Source organism: Battus philenor, unplaced genomic scaffold (genome assembly GCF_028537555.1).
Source record: "Battus philenor isolate CCGP_79_NKW_IND1 unplaced genomic scaffold, ilBatPhil1.0.hap1 SCAF_6, whole genome shotgun sequence".
NCBI classification, from domain to species: domain Eukaryota; kingdom Metazoa; phylum Arthropoda; class Insecta; order Lepidoptera; family Papilionidae; genus Battus; species Battus philenor.
This window is the reverse complement of record NW_027181726.1, coordinates 5254589-5276490: the sequence shown is the minus strand read 5'-3', so window position 1 is coordinate 5276490 and position 21902 is coordinate 5254589. Positions and strand designations below refer to the sequence as shown.

Below are 21902 nucleotides of genomic sequence, written 5' to 3'. Positions count from 1 at the left end.
CCACTAAAAGGCCTAGGCCTCCAGAAAAGATCGCCACAAGCGGTTATGCACTGCTCGCTTCCAGCGACATCCCGCACTGACTTGATTATGTTGTGGGTTCACCTAAAAGGGAGGGTTACCGACGCCGCATCAACTGGCTCGTAGCCACTACTCGAGCCACCGCCACCTTTTGGCCCCAACAACCGTCGCCTGCACAAGCGATGGGCTGATCGGTGACTTAAACTTGGTTCTCCTGTGAATCTCCCCATTTCTGATTCACCGATCACGCAGCAAAGCTTTCCGGGTGACATTTTTTCGATTTATTGACTCAACACAATGCCTTTGACAAATAAAAAATAACATATGCGACTCGGTTGAAGATTAGGCAATTCAATTGGATGTCAATTAAACACTCTGTCGGTAAGATAATTTGTATCGGCTGCGAACGACGTAAATAAAATTCGCGTGAGACCGTATACATCGCATTTAAAATTCAAGATAATAAATGGATTAAAAACGTTTGTTTCATTATTATTGCTGTCATTAACCTTTTATTTGAATAAAAAATTACCCTGTCGTGACGACATTAGTCGACTATATAAAAGAAATTAAAGATTTTTTTTCAATCGTATTAAAATACTGTTTTTTTTTTTTTAATTTTAGACATGTCAAACTTTAAAGAAAACAAGGTTATGGAATTATTCACAAGGCTTAGAATTCTGCCTATGTATGAAATTATTATAACCAAACAACATTCCTAAACGCGTTGTTTTGATTATATTTATCAATGATTGTTATTGGTTTTTGAAGTACTAAACCAGGTCAGCGCCCTACTAATATCTTATCCTTTATAAAACAAGTGACTACGTACTTGAAGCGTTACTACGCCGACCGTGTTTAAAACCATTACGTCGGCAGTTGTTGTGATTAAAAAGCAAATGGGTGCGTCGGTAGGTAGAATACGTGCGATAACCACAACAGTAGTAACCAGGGCGTGGGAAATAGGTTTGATGAAAATTTTTATGTCTGTGATATAAAGAAGAAATTTTCTGTTGTTCACAATGGTATCAATAGTATTTTTTGACCTGGCTTACACTGCTACCCAAGTGCTGTTTACTGATTCCCCTAGTTTAAAGGGAAAGGACGCATATGGCACTTACCTTAAAACTTCTGTTATGATAGCAAAGGTTGTGGTCTACTTTGGGAGTTTCGGCTCGGCCGACTACATACTATACTTCCTCCGGATTTATTCCAAAGTTATTCCGCTGTTTTAAAGCAGCATTAATAGCGACCGTAATCCTAACAAACAAATTTTAGTTTAAGGAATCCACCGAAAGAATTGCAATTCCTTGACTCAAACTGTCAGAGAAAATTACGATGGTCAAATAATATTTTACAATTTTGTCCTCCTACCCAAGTTGTTATTTTGGTATAAATTCTTCTGAGGATTAGAGAGACAGCAAATCATAATATGTTTAAAATAAGATTCAAGAGATAATGAACGAAGAATCGATGTAAACACTGATTCACACTAATCATAGATTATATAGCATATGTATATATTATATCTATATTTATGTGTGTTTATTAGTCATTAGACAATAGGCATAGTTTTTGTCGTAAATATACAGTATGTACTCGGAATGGTTACGAAGAAATTCGAGTTTTACATCCAAATTTCTCCGTAACCGTTAGGCAAGAGAACAGGAAACAGGCAGGCCGAGCTTTATTATGCGCGTGTTATTATGTTATGGGTTTTTCAATCATGATATCGGCAACATCGCGCTTGCGAAGTAAATAAAACGAGGTAACCACATATATCCGTAATTTTTATTGAAATTTAAATTTGTGCTATGTACAGTAATTACCGCCAATGGTATTCCTTGTGAAGTCTTTCCATCGCTTAGTTATATTATCGCGGTATTTAAAATACTTGTTATTGTAACATTATTATTTATATATTATACAAGCTGTCTCCAACTCACTTCGCAAACTTCTTCCGTTTTTAGCTGACGTCTACTCGGCGAAAGAAATATTCTTACGAGTTTCAAATTTCAAGTCTCTAAGCCGTATTTCCAGACATATCGTGATGAGTCAATACAAGGATGTAAATGTCTTATATATATTTGCACCACTCTACGTTGACCGGTATTAAGTCAACTACTACACTATGTGTAAAAGTCCAAATTAAATAAATAAAATTTTTAAATAACAATTAGATATAGGTTATATTTTGTAAACTCGTTTAATAGTATATTTGTAGTTTATAAATTGTTCAAAGTGCACATATAGACAGTATACATATTTTAGTTATTCAATAAATATTTATTGTGTCCGTAGCAGATAGAAGCATGCTATCAATTACCATTTAATAATACGAATGGAACGAAAATAACTTCAAAAGACAACAACACTTAATGATTTTGTGACGTTTATTACGATGTATGTGGTTTGATGGCTAAAAATTGCAATAATGTTTTCTTTTAATCGGAAATTAATATTATTGGACCATTTTTTACATTAAACTTGAACCATGATTTTATAGTGGGCGTGAATAGACTTAATACAAAAAAATAATTAAAAAAGAAAGTGATCATGAATTGGAATTTTGTAACAGTTTTCTATCGAAAAAATATTAATTCTTTTTTAAATTTATTTACACCCTAATAATTTCCATAAACGAAACGTGGAAAAAAAGGAAACAGAATAATTGAGTATACGGACTTACTGAACTCCCCTGATAACAATATAATATACCTTAACCGTAAATCTTAACCGTAAATCGCACTTTTAAATCTACGAATAGAGATTTTTTTTATAATTATGATTGACAGCAAAATAACTTACAATGTTTTACTAAGTATTGTCAAATAACATAATGTACAATGGTTCGTGATTCATTTAAACGTAATGACAGTTTTTATTTTGTTTTTATTTTATTACTTAACACGTGAAGAGGAGAATAGAAGAAGTATTCAATTTGATGAAAACTATAATGATATTGAGTTACCATATATAAATACATTATTATGTTTGTTAAAACTATTGAGTTCCCTACGTGAACTGATCTGAGAAGAAACTAAATTCACTCGGGTTTTTTTGGGATTATTTTCGCAAATGTCCTTGATACATTTGTTATAGCAATTTATTCGTAAGCAGCATTATCACCTAAAACCTCAAATAGACTTTTTAACAATTCTTTATTTAATAATTTAATATGTAAAATTAATCAAATAAAAAACTTAGAAACGTCACTCTGATATCAAAAATATTTATAAACGCCTTAATGGGAGTATATTTAAAACTTTCACTAATAAAACTATGTTTTTCTGAAAAACATAGTTTTATTTGTAAATCGAATGAGATGATCCGTTTGGCAAATTTGAAGTGACAGTAGGCAGGTCACATAGCGCGCAGAAAGTGTGGCTGTTGGGCTTTATGGTTTTGGTGTGGAGACCACAGACCAGCAAACGCATTGTAGAACATCCGCCCTCATGATAAGCAGACTTCCTTGTTAATACGTGAAATTGCTTTAAGTTGCTTCCAATCGATACTATTTGAAATCTTTTGGGGATGCCTATATTCAGCGGCGAACACCAGCTAAAATAATAATAATGAAGCATATAGTATACCAAGATAGTTGTAGGTAATTTGGTGTGCCAATGCGAAACAAATACCGCGAATTGACGGTCACGTTTAATCTAATAAATTTATTGAGGGGGCATATGTCCAACAGTGGAAATAAAAAGTAATGATTTATTAACAAAAATAAATTGTTGTGAAAAATTAGTAATTTTAATACGTGTGTTGTCATTCCAGGGATCATATCGGCTTGCTGGGTAGCGGGCGCTGGCGTGGGGCTTCTTCCGCTGTTCGGGTGGCACGCAGCCGTGGATTCGGCTCCCGGTTGCTACTTCGTGGAAGTTATGGATTACAATTACCTGTTGTTCCTCTACTTCGCCACGATCGTTACCCCCAGCGTGTTGCTCGCCGCTTTCTACGCGCATATTTATCGCGTCGTCGTGAAACAGGTAAACTTTTACTGCTATTCTCTTGAAGCAGGTTTTAGCAAAAATACTACGAAATGTATTGTCGCCTCTGTCGCACTTATTACTTAAATATTTATGACTAACTTGATCTTTAACAAAGATATTTAAGAAAATTAATTGTAATTATTTTTAATAAAATAACGGTATCCGCAATACCGATAATAAAAAGGAAGATGCCGTAATAAACGAAAATCAATATAAAATCCCATTTATTATTGACAGACAGCAGTTATATTATAATAAATGAAAGTAAATATATAGTGATAAAATACTAGAAAGTCGTACGTAATATGAGATGCGAGACATTGATAACAAGACCATACGTGGTTAACGACCTACTCACATACGAAGGTAACCGATGTACTACTTGATAAGAGACAACTCGATATATTTCAAGTAAAGTATATTGAAACATATAATCAACGAATAATATATTAAATATTTGGCGAAGCGTGGCGTGCGGTAGTTTCACTTATTTCGAACCTCTTTGTGTAAAAGGCAACGGAATAGTAGAGGAAATAATTACGTTGAACATTTTGAAAAGATAGTCAATAGTATTTTAAATTATAACATTTTAATATATAAGTAATTGTCTCATTTAGTTCGTCTCTGCGCTCTTTTGGTCTTGCCTATATGTGTATATGTATGGGAGTGTTTACTTTTAGCAGCAATACTTAATAAAATCTAATGATGTCTGGTAAGGTTTGACAGATGACGGTTGTTGTTGTAATGGAGGAATTGTTGAGCAGTTGTATTAATGAAAGTGCTATAAGTAAATTCGAAAGTGTATATATATATGCATACACGGACGGCCGAAGTCGTTAACAAAGAAATAAATAAATACTCTAAGCAGATACATAAAATACAAATTAGTGTTAATGTTTGCAGATGAGTGCTGTAGTTACGGTAGAGGGAAGCCACGGTCGGAGCGCTGGCGGCACGATGCTCCGAGTTCTTGGCGCCGCTCAAAAACGTGAAGTCAAAGCCACACAGAACCTCGCTATCATCGTCTTCTTTTTCATTGTGTGCTGGATACCGCTGTATACAATAAATGCTGTAAAGGCTTTCATACCAGAACTAGACATTCCAAACACGCTCACATATTTCTCCATTATATTTTCTCATCTCAACTCTGCTATCAATCCTTTACTATACGCGTACCATTTGAAAGACTTTAGGGCTGCATTAAAAGGTCTTATTTGTACTGTCATCGGTAGAGGTGTACCGATACCAGCTGGTTATAGACCACCTGTACCAGTCAGAAGACCGGCTTTGGAAAGATGTAACGCCTTACGTGAGAGACCGAGAGTCTACGTAAGTTCTCCTGTATGGCAACGTCAGAGAGATGCGGAAGCAGCCAAGAACGAAGAAAGAAGTAAATCACCGGGTACTACGCCGGTGGCGGATATGGAACCTTTCCTTGACAAGAACATAGCAGACAGTTCCAGTGGTCGGCACTCTCCAGAAGGCCGAGATAACAGCTTGTACCTCATAGATTCTAATCAAGAGAAATGCCAGAGCCCCTACAAGAAAGTCGAGGAATTCATTCGTAGAGTTCGAAGCGTCGGTTCGGAACACAGCTGACAGGAGCGGAACCGGGTTTTGCCCGGAGTTTAGAGTTATAATTCAAAGCTTTAATTTATTTTGGAGAGCGTTTAAATTTTTTTACAGCGTGTTACATTAAACAAACGAACGTGAAAATCGGGTGATAGAACAGGTAGTGATAACCTAAGGACATTTGTAAAAAAATATCTAAATCACATTTTGGAAGTAAATGATTTTTACATATCACGTAACATTTTTATTAATTTTATTAGTAATCTTTACGTTCCTGATTAATTTCACTTCTTGTTACCCTGAGTAATAATTCTGCAAACGATTGACAAAAAAATCATACTTTATGACATGAAAAGAAAATATGACTAATTATCAAATCATTTACTCAAAATTATGACCACATTTAACTTTAACCGACAGTGTTGAAAGATTATATATTTTTTTTAGTTTTATTTAATTTATATTTGTCCTATCTCCCGATTTGTTTGACGTCGGTTTATTGGACACGCTATAAGTGTTTGTATATGATACTATTGAATGTTGTTCGTGTATATATTCGAAATTCCGACTATTTTTACAAATGTTTTTGATGTATGTAGTGTGTGTCGCGCTTGTCAATGTGCGTGTTTTAATCGACACCGTCAATTACGGCTTATGGGATAACGTGTTGAATTACTAAAGTATCCAATATACTCTGTTGTTTTATTGTATCCCACTGTAATGCTATATAGTTTACTGCTTTCTATTCATAAAAAAAACATAGATTACTATCGTGTTACCTTAAGGTATTATCCTGTATTGCGTATAACAGATAAAATGTTGGCGAGAGTGCGGACTGTATAAACGGATTAAATAAATGCAAATGATGGTGGCAATTGAAAAAATAATTTTACAAAACTAGGTAAGAGTAAATTGACGCATAACAATAGGCAGACCGATACAAAAGCACATGTAGGACGCTTAGCGACACAAGCTGTCAAATATAAAAAGTACGAAAAAAATATAAAATGGTTTTAAGCGACCCAGTCAGTCGCTAAAAAATTTTATGAATAAAAATATTATTTCATAAAAAAATATTATACAAATGGAAACAGTTTTCATCAATTTTTATTTTCGTATCGCCTGCTAGAGAATGCCTGTACGGCATTAAGTCCAAAATATAAGGTAAATAAATAAATATTTGAATGTAGTGATAAGATTCATCGTGCACAACTACAAAATACTTTCTAAACTTAAACTAACAAGCCAAACAAGCTTTCTTCCGAGAATAAAATTCAAAGTATATGCTGTTAGAGTTCACCAAACACTGCTAAAAGAGCTTAAGATTAATAAATAAAATTGTAACGAAAATAATAACTTTATGTATATTAAAAGTGACAAGAACTCTCAAACTTTTACAATATTAATCAGGAATGCATGTCGTAGAAGGATTTAATAGTAACCTCTGACTTGAATGGTCATGTTACCAGAATGAAATGACTGTATCAAATAGCTCATTATATAATGGTATCGTTAGAATTATATTTCGCCATGAGCTGGCTCCCGTCTACGATTCATCTCATTTTGGCGGAACAAATTATGTGTGATAACAAATGAATAATGAACAGATACGGAGGTCGGAAGTAATTGTTACCCTTTAAATAGGACAAATGAGAGTGGTTTCATTGTTTAACCAATTTTTTGGTGATTCTAGTTTATATAAAGCTTATAATTTTATGTGAGAATGTTTAAATGAAATGATCGAAATGAGAATTTAAAGTTTAAAATAGAAATAATGTATATTTTTTCTTCTTTTAAGCCTTTAGACGCCCGCTTCAAGCCATAGGCCTCCTCTAATGGTTCGTCCATCTAGTGGGTGGCCTTACCACGCAGCTTTTACCGGCTCGTGATCGCCACACGACCCAACGTCCACCGGTTGCACGTTGCATGTGCCAACTGCCAATTCATACGAGCAATTTCTGATTAAAGCTTGCAGCGAAACTCCGAGGATAGCATGATTATTTTTATAATAAATATCAAGATGTCTCTGCTCCGATATAACTAAGATTAATCGTCTGTCATAATGACAGCTTTAGTAATTATTATAAACCTTAGTGTTTGATTCTGTTTATATATATCAATATAGATGATTCAAAAGTAAGTAAATAGCTGAATAGTACAGCTGCAGTACCTGTCTCCCTTATATTTTGGCCACATAATCTCAAATAAAATATTCATTTGGAGGAAAAGTATTTTTTAAGGTTTTACGTTAAAACAATGCTATTTTAATTTCAATAGATATTCCATTTTTAAACATGGAAAGTATTTTTAAGTTCTTAGGTAAATTCATTTTTAATTCGTAGTATTCTGCTTCGCTATTGTAGCTAAAGCAGTTATAAATAAAAATTAATACTATGTGGTAATACGACATATTACCATTAAAACTTATAGAACTTCTTACAAACAAGTATTTTTATGATTATTACGTGTTTTGTGAACATCAAATAGCTACGTTAAGAATATTTTAGCTGTCACTATAATATCGAGAAGTCTACGCTAACTTATTTTTTGCATGACATTGAAATATATTGTGACATGTGACGGGGATAAAACATTGCAAGAATTCACTTAATTTAAATTAATATGAATCACTGCCATCTAGTGGCTCAATTTTGCGAGCAATTGTATGTTATTACAATTTGTGGTAGTTACATAGATTTCCGATAGATAGAGTGTTTCCTAACTACATACAGTGGGTATCATAAAACCTATATAAAAATATCGATATAATATATCGAAATAGATAAATTGCAATGGGTGGTATGTCTAAAATCCGTTTAAGCGTGATTAGCGAATGGAAGTGATTTACCACCAGAACACGTTGGCAAGGAAGATGATAGCTAAGAGTGATCGAAGAGGGTGTACATGAATATGTACAAAGAGTTTACAATTTATACGACCCTAAGGCAATAGCAGCTACTACATCACTGATAGTGTCCGAATTAAAATCGGCTTCGAATTTGAGTTCGAACGTGCGCGATTGATTTAACATAAAAATGTCGTCGCCTTAGTGGCTAGGAATATGGGGCGTGTACACTACACTACGTTTAAAAGTCAACGGGAAAAAGAAATCTGGTTCAAATTATTATAGTCTATTTGGTTTTCATGTTTACATCGTTTTTGTATAAATTCGTGCTTCCACAGGACTGATACAAGAGGTAACTTAACTAATCGCAGGGCTTACACCAAAAGCGGAATAGCTAGTATGAACAAAATTTATTATTTAAGAATGACGTCATCATTTCTCTTTTAATCATAGTCACTTTCTGCAAATTGTTTGGTTTTTAGGATGGTTTTTATGATTTTACGTGAATTTATAAGAAATGTTCTTTTCATTGTTAATTTCCATAATTATTGTGACGATTTATACAGAATGAATCGCTTTCAAGGGGTAAATGTATGGCTCACTTTTCAGCAAAATGCATTAAGGTTTGTACACGTATTTCCAAGTATTTTGTATAAAATGATTATTATAATATGTTACATTTATTTATCATTTTTATAGGACATGCCAATAACTTCTAGCTGTAAAGAAGTATCTGAATTATTAATACGCTTTTTTACGTTAATTGTTAGTTTTAAAAACCATTGATATTTTTTTGGTCTATCTTACATTAATTGATAGGGTATAAGAAATATTTACACTTCTTTAAAGATTTTACACCTGTAATCACTAACTCTAACTCAATACATTTACTCTTTTATAGCGTTTTACACCTATAAAGAATCACTTTGTATTTGCATTAAGTTCTGTCATGCATTTTTGTCATTAATAATACCAACCCCAAATTCTAACTCAAAATTGCTTTGAAGACAGCAGCGAAAGTAAAACTCCAAAATGGAGACGCCTTTATGTCCTTCAGATAAATATAAAATACATAACGAGTGATTTAAATTTTTAAAACTTGGACTCATTTTGCAAACGACATAATTGCGTCGATAATAATTTTAATTTGATTAAAATTACGTAATTACAAAAGTGTCTAACTAGTGTCTTTCCATTGCAATATGTATATTAAAGCGATTTTGCCTTCAATGCCTTAATAGCACTCGTACAAAATGTTGTACTCACTGAGAAAATTCGTTGTGAAAATTAAAAATAAATTAAATGAAAACTCTTTTCAGAATCTCTTATGGTTGATTAATATCGGTCCGTCTATTGGAGGCTTTTCTTATTTTAATGATAAAATTAAAGGTTTGTTCTTTTTGTGGTTTCTTACCGTTTCTTACAAACTTTACCGATCAGTTTGTAAATTCAGCAATATATGTAAATGAATGTAAATGATGATAACAGTAGTCAGATGATCCTGAAGCAAGCTATTCGTCCTCTAAATGTAATTTTTACTGATTGGTAAAGCAGCTAGACCAATAAAATTTCTGGAGTTTATAGCACGGTTCTTTCTTATAAAGTGGTAATTACCCTTCATTCGAGAATATTCAGAAATTTCTAACGAAATCACTTGGACACCCAAGAAGTCTAACGTCAGTGGACAGTGTTCACGTGACCGCAAGTAACACATCAAAGAAAACTTCGGCTAAACTTTTTAAGCAAGTTAATTGTTATGACAAAATGTCTCTTTAATAACACATCCGAATGGCCAAAAGGTTCTAGAGTTGTGACTACGAACCGGTAGACGCGACGTGGACAGCTCTTCCAATAGTTGGACCGACGAGTTAAGGTCGCAAGAAAGCCACTGGAACACGCTGCCCATTACACCCATCGGCTGAAAAGACCAAGTCTCCTCCGTCTTCTTTTATTTATTAGATTCTTTTATTTTTATAAAACATCTAATTGTCTATGAGTACGAACGCCATCTTTTATACAATGTTGCAAATATTAAATTATCTACCAATATTAATTCATATCTGCACGGCCCAAATGGTAAACTGACAAAGCCTTAGGCATTAAGTTTCTCTAAATAATGAAATTTTTTTAATAATTATATTTTCTTGTCATGACCTTACAGCGCCATTTTGGATTGTGTATTTCCTGTCCAACATTTATGTTAACGTCATTGGCGCCGTTTTGTATCAGATATATTATGCTGACGGACTAATTGATACATTATACAGTTATTTCAATATATCTATGTCTATAATAATCCACAGTATGGGTAACTGGTTAGTATTTGAACGGTACGTATAATATATTTTAATTTTATTTCCCGTTAAAAATATGTGATGATATTAATTATAATTTTGCGCATAAATTCTAAAGAACCAATGAAGGTTCTGAAATTATTATGTGCGTGTTGAAATATGTTTTAAGTTTAAACAAAAAACGATTTTGTTTTTGGTTGAATGTTTTTAAGTTTACGAAATTTAGCCATGCCCTCTTACGAAACAAAGTTATCGTATGTTAATATAAAGTGTTATATAAAGTTATACGTTATCATATATTAATGTCAATAAGCCTTGTGTCAATTGCAATATTCTTGGGTAATATAAACTTCTCTTATCGCTCGTGCAAACGATGGCCGTTGGGGTCGAAAGGTTCTCGAATGACAACCAGAAGCCAGTAGACGCGGCGTGGGTAAGCCCGCTACAAGGCGGACCGACGGTTATAACTTACAGTCACGAAAAGTTGCTTGTTGACGTAGATCCATATCTTGTACGGGCGTCTATCGGCTGATTCGACGACATAAACGAGTGGTGACATTAAACGTTTTTGGATTATAAATAAATTAACTAAGTATTAAGTAATAAATGATCCATCTTTTTTTTAAATAGTCCTCTTGCTTATTTAAATATCGTTGTATTCTGTAAAACGCGTGAGAAACAGTGAGCCCATTACTCTTATGGAGTCTTTTCTACAGCGTTTACGTGTGCAGCCACCGCTTCTTCGGTGTTTTTAAACCGTATTTCACGGAGTATTACTTTAATTTTTAGAAATAAATGCCAGTTGTACGTTGTAAAAGGTGTAAGGTTCTAATTGTAAGACAGATATATTACATTTTATATTTTATATTTTATAGTCATAGTCAAATACTCAAATGCGCCGACGCTCTTTCCTAATGAAAGAACGTGGACTTTTCTTTAAGAGTAGCAATCTTATTGCTTTTAAATGTTGCATAACAGACTCCGACCTAAGAACAAAGCTAAAATCTATTAACTAATGGTTCTTCCTCTCTTAATTTTTGTAAGGAATTCATCTTAAAGCAAAACCTAGTGCAGATTGTCATATGGTTTTAGGATCCTAATTACAGATCCAAGTTACATCATCGGCGATAATAATAAATACAGTACTTGAGGTATTGTTATTTCATGTTACCAGTATCTGTATAGAACAACGCTTCCTTTGGTAATATTCGTGCAAAATATTTTGAATTTGACTGATACCAATGTCCAAGCTTGTTTAAATTTGCTGGTAGGTAATTCTCTTGTCATCTATCTTCATCATATACTGTTTCCTCAGATTCAGTTTCCGTAGTGTTCATCATAGGGCGTCCCTCACTTTTAAATAGTTGCACGTAATGAAGCTTCGTCATCAAAACCTAACCTGTTTCTTATTTTTTTTTAAATATTGGCTACATCAGAATTCGCAAAACAAGAATGTTTTTTTATTGTAGATACGACGATGTAATATAACTTTTAAGTAGCCTTCCATTTTCCAAAATAAATGATAGAACAAAGAGTTTTTAATAATAAACACTAACATTCCAGAACTTTGAAGAAAAAATTAATATTATTTTTAAACTAGCCAGTTCTTAAAACATTCAGTATCGGCAACATATGTACTACCTCGAATGATGAATTAAAAAATAAAGTGTTTGGAGTTGGTATTATAAATATGTCTATTATTTGATGAGATAACATTGATGAAAAATTTTTATTTTTGTAATAGATGATAAAATTATAATTAAAAAAAAATATGACAATTTTTACGTCAAAAAATTTTAGTACATTTTTCCGCACAGTTATTTGGTGAAATTGTTTTTTGTTTCTTATGAGTTTTATTATTTTTTAAAGGAAACGTTTAAAGAACATTTTTGTACTGGTTAAGAACAATAATGATATGGCCATTCAATGTGAACATAATTTGGAAAAACTGAAAGATCTTTTGAAACCCATAAAACAACTTGTGATTGTCTGGTATCTCTTTCATTTTATTAACGACTTTCTTATCTTCGCAATACTGAGATTGTTTAAAATGGATAAATTCGGACTAGCCCCATGTATTGGTATGTAACTTTTTAAAATAATTAATTTCTCTGAAATTAAAGAAATAAATAATAATTGATTTTTCAGGATTGGAATTTCTGAATAATATCCCGAATAAAGAAATTTGTATTCTATTATTGGGCTCAAATTCGATTACTGCTGAGATTGCCGTAGTCGGTTATGATGCAACGTTTTTGTTTCTGTTAGCTCACACAGCAGCCATGTTTGAAATCCTCAAGGAAGAGACTTTATCTTTAAATAATATAGGTTATAGTGAAGGCCAAGAGGAAGCTGCGGCCATAGTCAGAAAAAAACTAAAGGATCTGAGCAATTGTCATAATTTACTTTTGCAAACGTGGGAGAAAATTCAAGAAATATACAGTGTTAATATAAGTGTGTCATTTGGACTGGAAGCAATTACGATTTGCTTGTTTTTTGTATTGCCACTCGATGTATGCTTCAGATTTGGTCCATTTATATTGCACGGTATAGCACTATTCTTTTTGTACTGTTATCAAGGGCAGAAGGTGACGACAGCTGCAGAACGTTTTCAGGAAGCGTTATATTGTAGTGGTTGGGAGAATTTTAGGATCGACAACCAGAAAATGATAAGTTTTATGTTGAGACAATCACAAAAACCGGTTACATTATTAGTGGCTTCTTTTGTCCCTGTTAGTATTTATACGTTTGCCTGCACGATGCAATTTATTTACAAATTCGTAACTGTTTTCAAAACTTAAGCTGCAAATAGATTAATTAGTACTATTATCTATAATTGCGTAATATCTGAGTAATATTTTAATGTAGTCATGTATTTCACCTTCATTTTGCTTAGAACAAAGTAACTATAAACTTATATTCTAATTCTGAACCACTGAATGTTTTGAAGATTTTTCCCCAATCCTTAGTAATAATAATTTCTGGAATGTTCAACTGTGCTTAGGTTTTGCAATATTTTTGAGAGACTTTTTTTAGAAAAAACTAGTACGCTAACTAGGTATGGTAAACTTTTTTATCGATGACTCACTTATAGTTTTCACTACGTTGGCTCTGAAAGGTGGGGAGATCGCTTATTGTGATAGAAGGTGTTGCGGGATAAAGGGAGGGGGACATATCGAAGAAAGCGTGGCGATCACCATTAAGTTACCTTAATGCCCAGTATAGACTACAAGAATATTCAAGAAACCATTGGACATTCGAACAATAAATAAAATATGTGTCTTTTATTTCATACATATATAAATTTCTAAATTATAAATTATTAAAAAGGTAAATTTTTGTATTCCTATTCATTATTTTCAGAGGGCGTCATTGAGAGGAGTTGGGTTGTTGGGTTGTGCGTTAAGTGAATTGAAATTTCGGGTGACGTCTCCTTATGAACGGTGCCTTAGTATTACTTCATAATTACTCTGTTCTTAGTCTTGTCACGTATGGTAATACTTTTAATTGGTATTACAGATTGGCTGTAATGAAATGTCGTTTAACTTGATGGTTGACTTATTATATTATAATTAATAATATGCTTATTTTAATAATATATCTCACACATGCTATACATTACAAGCGGAACATAGTTATTTAATTGCTTTATTTAACTTTATATTTAAAAAGATAAAGATAAAGGAACTAATAATGCATTTTTCTACCAACCCATGTCCCCATGGATAGCTTTGCTTCAAATGTAACGCTTAATTATTTTCGTTATTTGTGTATACAAAATTAATAATTATGGTATCGTAATTCCAAATCGTTGACATTTTTTGCTGTGACAAATTGTCATAATGTTAGAATATGTTATAATCAGTAACGTGCAAACATTATTTTGTACAAATTTAAAGAGCCCCTTTATTATTAAAATATCTAATAAATAATAATTTGCTGATAGAACATCAATGTTTCTGTTGAACGAACGTTGAAACAGGTTTTGTATTTTAGACTTTTGGTATGGATACACTGTCTCAGTTAATTATCATCAATTGAATTTTCATCACATAATTAGTAATTAGGAATGAGTACAAATGTACGCAAAAAGATCTTTGCACTTGTTGGCTTATATAATATGGGTAGTTGGCTTTTAAATCTTTTTAAATAATAATTTAAATATTGAAATAACAATTATTTTTATCATAATTATTATGAATTTAATAATAATACATTGTTTATCTATTAGGGGGATCAAAAGTATTCGCTTAAGTTAAATTCATCCGATTACATTTTTAACAAGTTATTGTTTCTAGTCAACAATACATACATTCGTTATCAACAATTTATTGCCATCTAGTACACAAAATTTTCAATGCCGGAGCGGTAAAAATTAATCAGTTTTTCTGTAAAATCAGTCGACAGACGCAACATTACTTTCCGGTTCCCCTAATAAATTTATTTTGAAAATTTTTTAGTTAAAGATAAATTTAAAAGTGGAAGGCTCTATTCAAGATATTCATTACTATTATTCCAGTATTAAAGTTTTCGGTTTTACAGTTACGGAAGAACACATAATTAATTACATAATATACTTTTTTGTGCTTATTGGATATTGAATTTATGTCTACTCATGTGTGTATATGGAGTCGAATAATTTGTCTATCACTTTAAACATGCAAACGGTGTTGGTGATTTTATAAAGAGCTATGTAAACATTTCAATTTTTACACTGAGAGTCACCAGAAGCTAGAGGTTCTTGATGAGATGGTAAGTGATTTTTTTTAGTAAGAATACAGTGACGGTAGTATATTCAGTCTTACAACTGTCATAATGAATATAGGCCTCACCCGTAGGTTTCCTATAAAACCATTTACGTCTTTCGAAGAACTTAACGATTTTACCTGTCCACCTTGTCGGCGATCATCTCAAGACCAAGATCCTGGTGGAGGGCTGTGTTTTGCAGTGGGCGTCTATATAAAAGTTTTACAGATTATGCTTTATAATTTTATGTAACGTTAACCTAATATAAGTGACATGTCTCTGACGTATATGCCAAAAACTGCTAACAGAAAACAGTCATAAAAATGCTTTGTTCAGCTTTATGGATAAAAAGTTTATATGCTTAAATACTAGAACTGATATACTATAAAGGAACTATTAAAGCATTAAAAAAACCTGTTTATTTCATTTCGTTATTAGTACGTTTGAAGTTAGTAATTATGGCGACGCGATTCCATAGCGATTAGTTTAAAATCACTGAATTTGCTTCCATGCTATTTAATGACGCAGCATAATGTTATAACAAAATACATTTTCTTACAGTGTGTTTGTTTATTACTAAATTATGTCTATTAAATTAAAAAATAAACATATCCTTTTTAATCTGTGAATGAAAAATCAACAATTTTTGGTACTTACCTGCTAGTTGAGAAGCTATTTTCAAGATACCCTGCCCTCTGGGGGGAGAATGGGGTATGTGGGATTCTTATCCCCCTTTGTGGTCGTCTTCGGTACCTTTGGAGGGGTCGTTGAATTTCCTGCAGAACTTGCAACTGCCCTTCAATACTGTGCGAAGACACATCCCGGGTGGTAGATGTGCCTCCTTCGGCGTCTTCGTTGCACCGCAGCAATTCGAAACTATTTGGCGTTGCTGCCTTTCTCGGGTTCGCATTGATTGAACGATGAAGGTCTCCCTCAATACTTACGACAGACAGGGAATACTTTATAATTCATTTACATAATTTTCTCTTGAAAAAAGGTATCACTTTTTCATGCTTTTTATCTAATATATTTAGGTTGATTTGATTGGATTAAGAAAATTTCTAATGTCAATTGCATTTTTCACGATTTTTTGCTTTTGCTCGGATAACGGAAAAGTACGTTTATTTCTGAAGAAGTAATCTGAACATTTCGGTACTATCGCGACTTTCTAGGGAAAAAGTTTTAAAACTCCTCCTCTTTAGAGTGGTGTATAAGTACAATGAAAAGGTAGAATAAATTTTGAATTCCAAATGATGTTCATCATATAGCAAAAAAAATTCATTGCGGTTAAACCGCTCATTTGCTTTTTTGTAATTATAGTTTAATAGACATATTTTTATATGTTTAATAAATTAAAGTATAGTGAAAAGGTAACTGAAATAAGTTTAGCAATCGTCTAAGATTGCTAAAATATTATTGCCCACTGTAAATATTTAATCATAAAATATATTACGACATTTTCTTTTAATAGGCAATTGCACAATAATTATAACTGCGTATAGAATTATCAATAATAGTTGCATGTTTTTTGGCAACAATAACCATGCTACTGATGCTACCTTTCTGGATTAACTCCTTACAAGACACCTGTTATTACGAGTAGAGTTTTAAGGAATTAAATTATATTAAAGATTTTTTAAATCTTTTTATTCAGACAAACCCGGATGCTCTAATGCTATTCTTAAATTAAATTATGTTAAACACAGGCTTCAACATTTTTTCTTATAGGACTTTGTATTCTTTCCTCCACTATTCTTTTGATATAAATCACACTGGCAGAAAATACGGTCAATATGGATTTAATAAAAAAAATTCATTTTTTTATTGTAAATTGTAAAAAACATTTATTGCAAAATAATTTAGATAGTTTGTTGTGGTTGGTAAGCTTAATACCGAATATTGCAGAATTTTCCCGAGCAACTGGTTTGTTTTGTTATTAAATATAAACATTTATTTTAACATATCTTATATAAATAGCGAAAAGCAATGCGTCATATCTGAAAGCATTTTTCTTTTCCTAGCCGTTTTCTCATGACTAAAGGTTGTGGCCTGAAATGTTAGTGTCCGTAACCATTTTTCTTCCTGTTTCTATTCTATTTTTTAAGTTTTATAAAACCTTGCATGGTGGTGTTGCACGCTTTTGTAACTATCAAGTGAGCTTCCTTTACCACTTTTGCCTTCTATATTGTCAACAACCATAAGCCTCCTCAGATTTACTGAGGTCTTCCATACAATGTGGTAAAAGTATTTAAGCTGAAATTACGCAAGCAAACTGTGGACAGTTTGGTCTTTATTTTGAGCTCTTTGAGGATAGATATAATAATGCGGTGCGTTGTCCACGGGATTATTATTATTTTACAGCGCCATATATTGCCTTATGAAACTTAATCGTACAGATTTTGCACGAGTATAGAAATATGGAAAATAATGACAATGTACACCATGTACAAATTGCGTTGCGCCTATATTTTGCCAATTATGTTATGACTATTTTGAACCGATTTTAATAAAAGTCTTAATAATTAAAATAATTACATCGATAGGAACGAAACACTTGTCTTGAACGATATGTTTTATATTTTAGACTCATACGAGCCTTCTTATGGTTAAGATTTGCTGTATCGGTTAAATATTATCAGTTGAATCTCAATCAGTCAATTAAAAAAATAGCAATAAGTATAAAAGTGTACGCAAAACAATCTTTGTACTCGCCCACTTTTATAAATCTTATTTAATAAAAAAATAAATATTAGATTAATATTATTTTTCTTTATAATTATTAAGGTGACATGTTTAATTTAATTTTGCTTTGTATGCAAAACTATTTTTAAGTTATTGATAAATTTAAAAGTGCGTGTCAGAATTTCAGGTTTTTAAAGCTAACTTTATATACTACTCATTTTTGAAGTTCAAGAGGCGCAGTAAAGGCACGTGTATAAATATATTACGTTTCAGCTCCATTGTGGGTATTGCATTTTTGTCTCCTCATGTACGTATATGGACTCGGATGTCTTGTATATCAGGTGAAGTATGCCAACGGCGCTGGTGATTTCATAAAGAGCTATGTGAACGTTTCGATTTTTACACTAACGCTCACCAGCAGCTATTGGTTCTTGATGAAATGGTAAGCAAATTTCTTTCGTAAACTTATAGTGACTGATATGACGTACAATTATCATCATTATCATTTCAATCGTATGACGTTCACTACTCGACGCTTTCCTCGTACATTTAAAAAATATATATAAACTGGTTAGAATGGGCCTGCATGCTTCTAGTTATCAGATTATTATTTTAAGTCGTTAATAATTTCTCAAACTCAAAAGTATTAAATGTGTAAATAAGCACATTTGTGTGCTCTTAAGATATCAGTAATTGAAGATAACTCGTGGTTAGAACATAACTTGATATAATTAATATAAATGTCTTTCAAAAACTTTACAGGCCATTATGTAAAAAAGCGCTACAGAAGGTTATTGAGAACGATGTCTTGGCCCAACAGTCGGAATTTGTCCAGAAGCGCCGAACTAAACTGTTCGCTGTGATCAAGATAATGTTGTTAGTTTTCTATATTTTGAATATAATAAATGTACTTTTCATATATCTACCGAGCCGCGCCGACTTGGAAAATGATAATTATTCTATGGCTCAGTGTGTGGGTAAGACATAATTGTTTTAAATAAGTTAAACTTTATTGGATGCGATTTTGTGAAAATTTTTGAATCACGTGAAATATGTACAAAAATAATTACGCTTTTTTATAATTTCGATAAATATACGTGAATGAAAATAAATATTTTTTTCAGGTATAGAACCACTATCATCTAGTCCGAATCGAGAGATATGTCTGTCGATTCTTCTCACATTAGAGGTATCCTTGGTGACAATAGTCCTGAATTATCAGGCACTGCTGTTGTTACTGATCTCTCACACTACAGCCATGTATCATCTAATGGCTGATGAGATGACTGCGCTTGATACAGACGAACATGGAACTGATGTGAAAGAAAAATTGCCTTCACTGATACTGCGTCATAATTTGACTTTACATACAGTAGATAACTTGAAATTACTTTACAGTATGCCGATAGGAATTCATTTTGGATCAAACGCCGTATGCATTTGCCTATTTTTTTATTTACCTTTACAAGATTGGATCACTTTTATGCCAGTTTTAGTATACTGCTTTTTGGTGTATTTTCTGTATTGTTTCCTCTGTCAAATGCTGGTGAATGCTTCGGAGAAGTTTGAGAGAGCTGTTTACTGTTGCGGTTGGGAGAAATTCGATTTACATGAAATGAAATTGATATACATAATGTTAATGGAAGCTCAGAAGCAAGTCCAGCTACTTGCCGCCGACATCGTACCTATCAATATCTATACATTTGCTACATCTATGCAGGCAATGTTTAAATTCGTTACTGTCGTCAAATTTTAATGAAGTAATTTGAGATTATGAAACGGAGTAAAATTTCAATAATGTTCGCACTTATTTTTGCCTATTTTTGTAATATGTTTCTTGTCATGAAATAAACTAGGTGATGATATTTTATTTATATATCCTAACACGACTTTTCTAGTTTTTACATACAAAAGAAATAGCCATAACTGAAAAGAAGAGTTGATATTAACGCTCACCGATGTATTAATTTGCAATAAAATTTTAATGTGAGATATTTTTAGTTAGTACTTTATGAATCGCTTTATAAAATTAAAAAATGTTTTTTTTAAATTTAAATATGATCAATAAAAAAATTAAATATATCTCTTTCTATTGGAAATAATTTTATGTAGAAAAAATTAAAGAAAGCTCGTGATGCGAGTATAATTTTCATTAAATATAAATTTTTAATGATTGCTATGAATACTGGGTCAGACCCCCCATCATATAATTGTGGGCTGAAAACTTTTAATATAGGAGTCACGGTGTAGTGTATTATTATTAAAATTATACTTCACACTGTTTACCTCGGCGTTTTAATAACACAGTTTTTTTTTAATTCGATTAAAAAAAACTATTTGTCAGTTATAAAAGATTTAATTCTTGTATTTTAAATAAATTATATAGCAGTACATCGATTATCGATATACATTAAGATTTGAGTTCTCCATTTTCTTCAAGTATAAATACGAATAGTTTAGAAATTTAAGTTTCTTATACGGGTAGCGGACTTACTTTTCACCTTACCTTGTTTTATTTTGTAATAGTTTATTTTGAGTTTCAACAAAAATATCATCGATAATGGTGTAAAATATAACTATTCAAAGTAAATATGCAATGAAATTAACTAAGAAACAATTGTTTAGTTGTAAGAAAAAAAAGCGTGTTGAAAATTGAGAAGGGTAGTAAATTTGATTTACAAAACGCGCCATTGGAAGGCCAATGGAAACCGACCGTGAATACATTCTAATTATATTTAAAAGAAACATGTTACAGTTTACACACAGTATTACATGTTTTGTGAAAGTGAAGGACATTCGCTTAAATCTGTTATTGTTTTGCTACCAATTTTTTTATATTATTTGACAGTGTACCTAACAGCAGTGAATCTCTTACACTCTCTCTTACACTGGGCCTCAATTAACAATTTCACTTTCACTAAACAAGCCATTGAGAGGGATTTTTCTGTTTGATAGTAAGAAAACGCAATGAGGTTCTATTATTTATTTATAGATGAATAAAAGTAACGATCAAAACAAAGATTGGCAAGTTCAAGTGGCAATAAGTAGACCACACCACGGAGTGCACAACAGATAACGAAAGTTCTGAAATGGAGACCTCGTGCCAGCAAGCACAGCCTAGGACATCCACTGTCCATCTTGTGGTGATATTAAGGTCGTTTGAAAACGCTGGATGCACGCTTCCAACAGGTCCTATTCGAAATAAACGGGAATGCCAGCAGTGAACGTTTTATGGCTAAAATAGTGATAATGGCAGGTCGCCAAGGAAATATACGCTACGGTCAAACCGTTACACGATAATCTGTTCGCGTTAAGAATGCAGTCATTGATTGTCCGCCGGCCTAGTCAATTCCCATAACCAATTAAACCGTTCCTAATTACAAAATTAAGTTCACAGTGACCAATTAAAAGCTAATTTAGAACGCAACGATTAAAATACGACAATATTTAAACACAAACGAAATGTAAAAAAATGTTGGGATCTAAAATAAATATCTATTAGTAATATTACAAGATTTCAAACTAAATAACTAAGAATAAAATTATAGTGAGTTTGTATGCGATGAAGGTAGGAGTAATGGGTATAACAAGGAATATATTTTTCTAAAACCTGTTAAAGCATTTAGTCCTATCAAAAGCGAACATCAGCTTGTTTCTGGAACGAGCTTCCAAAAACTTTAAGATTATTTAAAATTTAGTAAGGTTGTGGTCTGGTTAATGAAGGTGAACGTCAATGTATTGGAAACTTTA

At 32.3% G+C, this 21902-nt stretch overlaps 3 protein-coding genes across 3 annotated transcripts in view; all 3 read left to right on the top strand.

Annotated features, from left to right (window-relative positions):
• Positions 1 to 5921, top strand: part of AdoR (Adenosine receptor) — a 76506-nt gene extending 70585 nt beyond the window's left edge. Inside the window, exons 2-3 of the mRNA XM_068774047.1 lie at positions 3799 to 4010; positions 4917 to 5921. Of these exons, the coding sequence (XP_068630148.1) occupies positions 3799 to 4010; positions 4917 to 5612 (908 nt within the window). The 3' untranslated portion in view covers positions 5613 to 5921. The remainder of the gene's footprint in view (positions 1 to 3798; positions 4011 to 4916) is intronic.
• A 3762-nt stretch (positions 5922 to 9683) lies between these two features.
• Positions 9684 to 13537, top strand: LOC137930238 (odorant receptor 85c-like). The gene is made up of 4 exons (XM_068773439.1): positions 9684 to 9819; positions 10592 to 10760; positions 12594 to 12805; positions 12873 to 13537. Exons 1-4 carry the CDS (start codon positions 9684 to 9686, stop codon positions 13523 to 13525), a joined length of 1170 nt encoding a protein of 389 aa, XP_068629540.1. The 3' UTR covers positions 13526 to 13537.
• Positions 13538 to 18424: 4887 nt separating this feature from the next.
• Positions 18425 to 19908, top strand: LOC137930274 (odorant receptor 49a-like). Its single transcript, XM_068773497.1, has 3 exons — positions 18425 to 18594; positions 18915 to 19129; positions 19277 to 19908. Exons 1-3 carry the CDS (start codon positions 18458 to 18460, stop codon positions 19906 to 19908), a joined length of 984 nt encoding a protein of 327 aa, XP_068629598.1. The 5' UTR covers positions 18425 to 18457.
• The last annotated feature ends 1994 nt before the right edge of the window (positions 19909 to 21902 follow it).

Bases quoted from the DNA above. Each gene is read 5' to 3' on its own strand.
- LOC137930238 (XM_068773439.1), top strand. From the start codon at position 9,684: ATGTTGTACTCACTGAGAAAATTCGTTGTGAAAATTAAAAATAAATTA. The intron at 10,761-12,593 runs GTACGTATAATA...TATTTTTTAAAG, and splicing joins AACTGGTTAGTATTTGAACG to GAAACGTTTAAAGAACATTT. The intron at 12,806-12,872 runs GTATGTAACTTT...TTGATTTTTCAG, and splicing joins CGGACTAGCCCCATGTATTG to GATTGGAATTTCTGAATAAT.
- LOC137930274 (XM_068773497.1), top strand. From the start codon at position 18,458: ATGTACGTATATGGACTCGGATGTCTTGTATATCAGGTGAAGTATGCC. The intron at 18,595-18,914 runs GTAAGCAAATTT...AAAACTTTACAG, and splicing joins TATTGGTTCTTGATGAAATG to GCCATTATGTAAAAAAGCGC. The intron at 19,130-19,276 runs GTAAGACATAAT...TATTTTTTTCAG, and splicing joins TTCTATGGCTCAGTGTGTGG to GTATAGAACCACTATCATCT.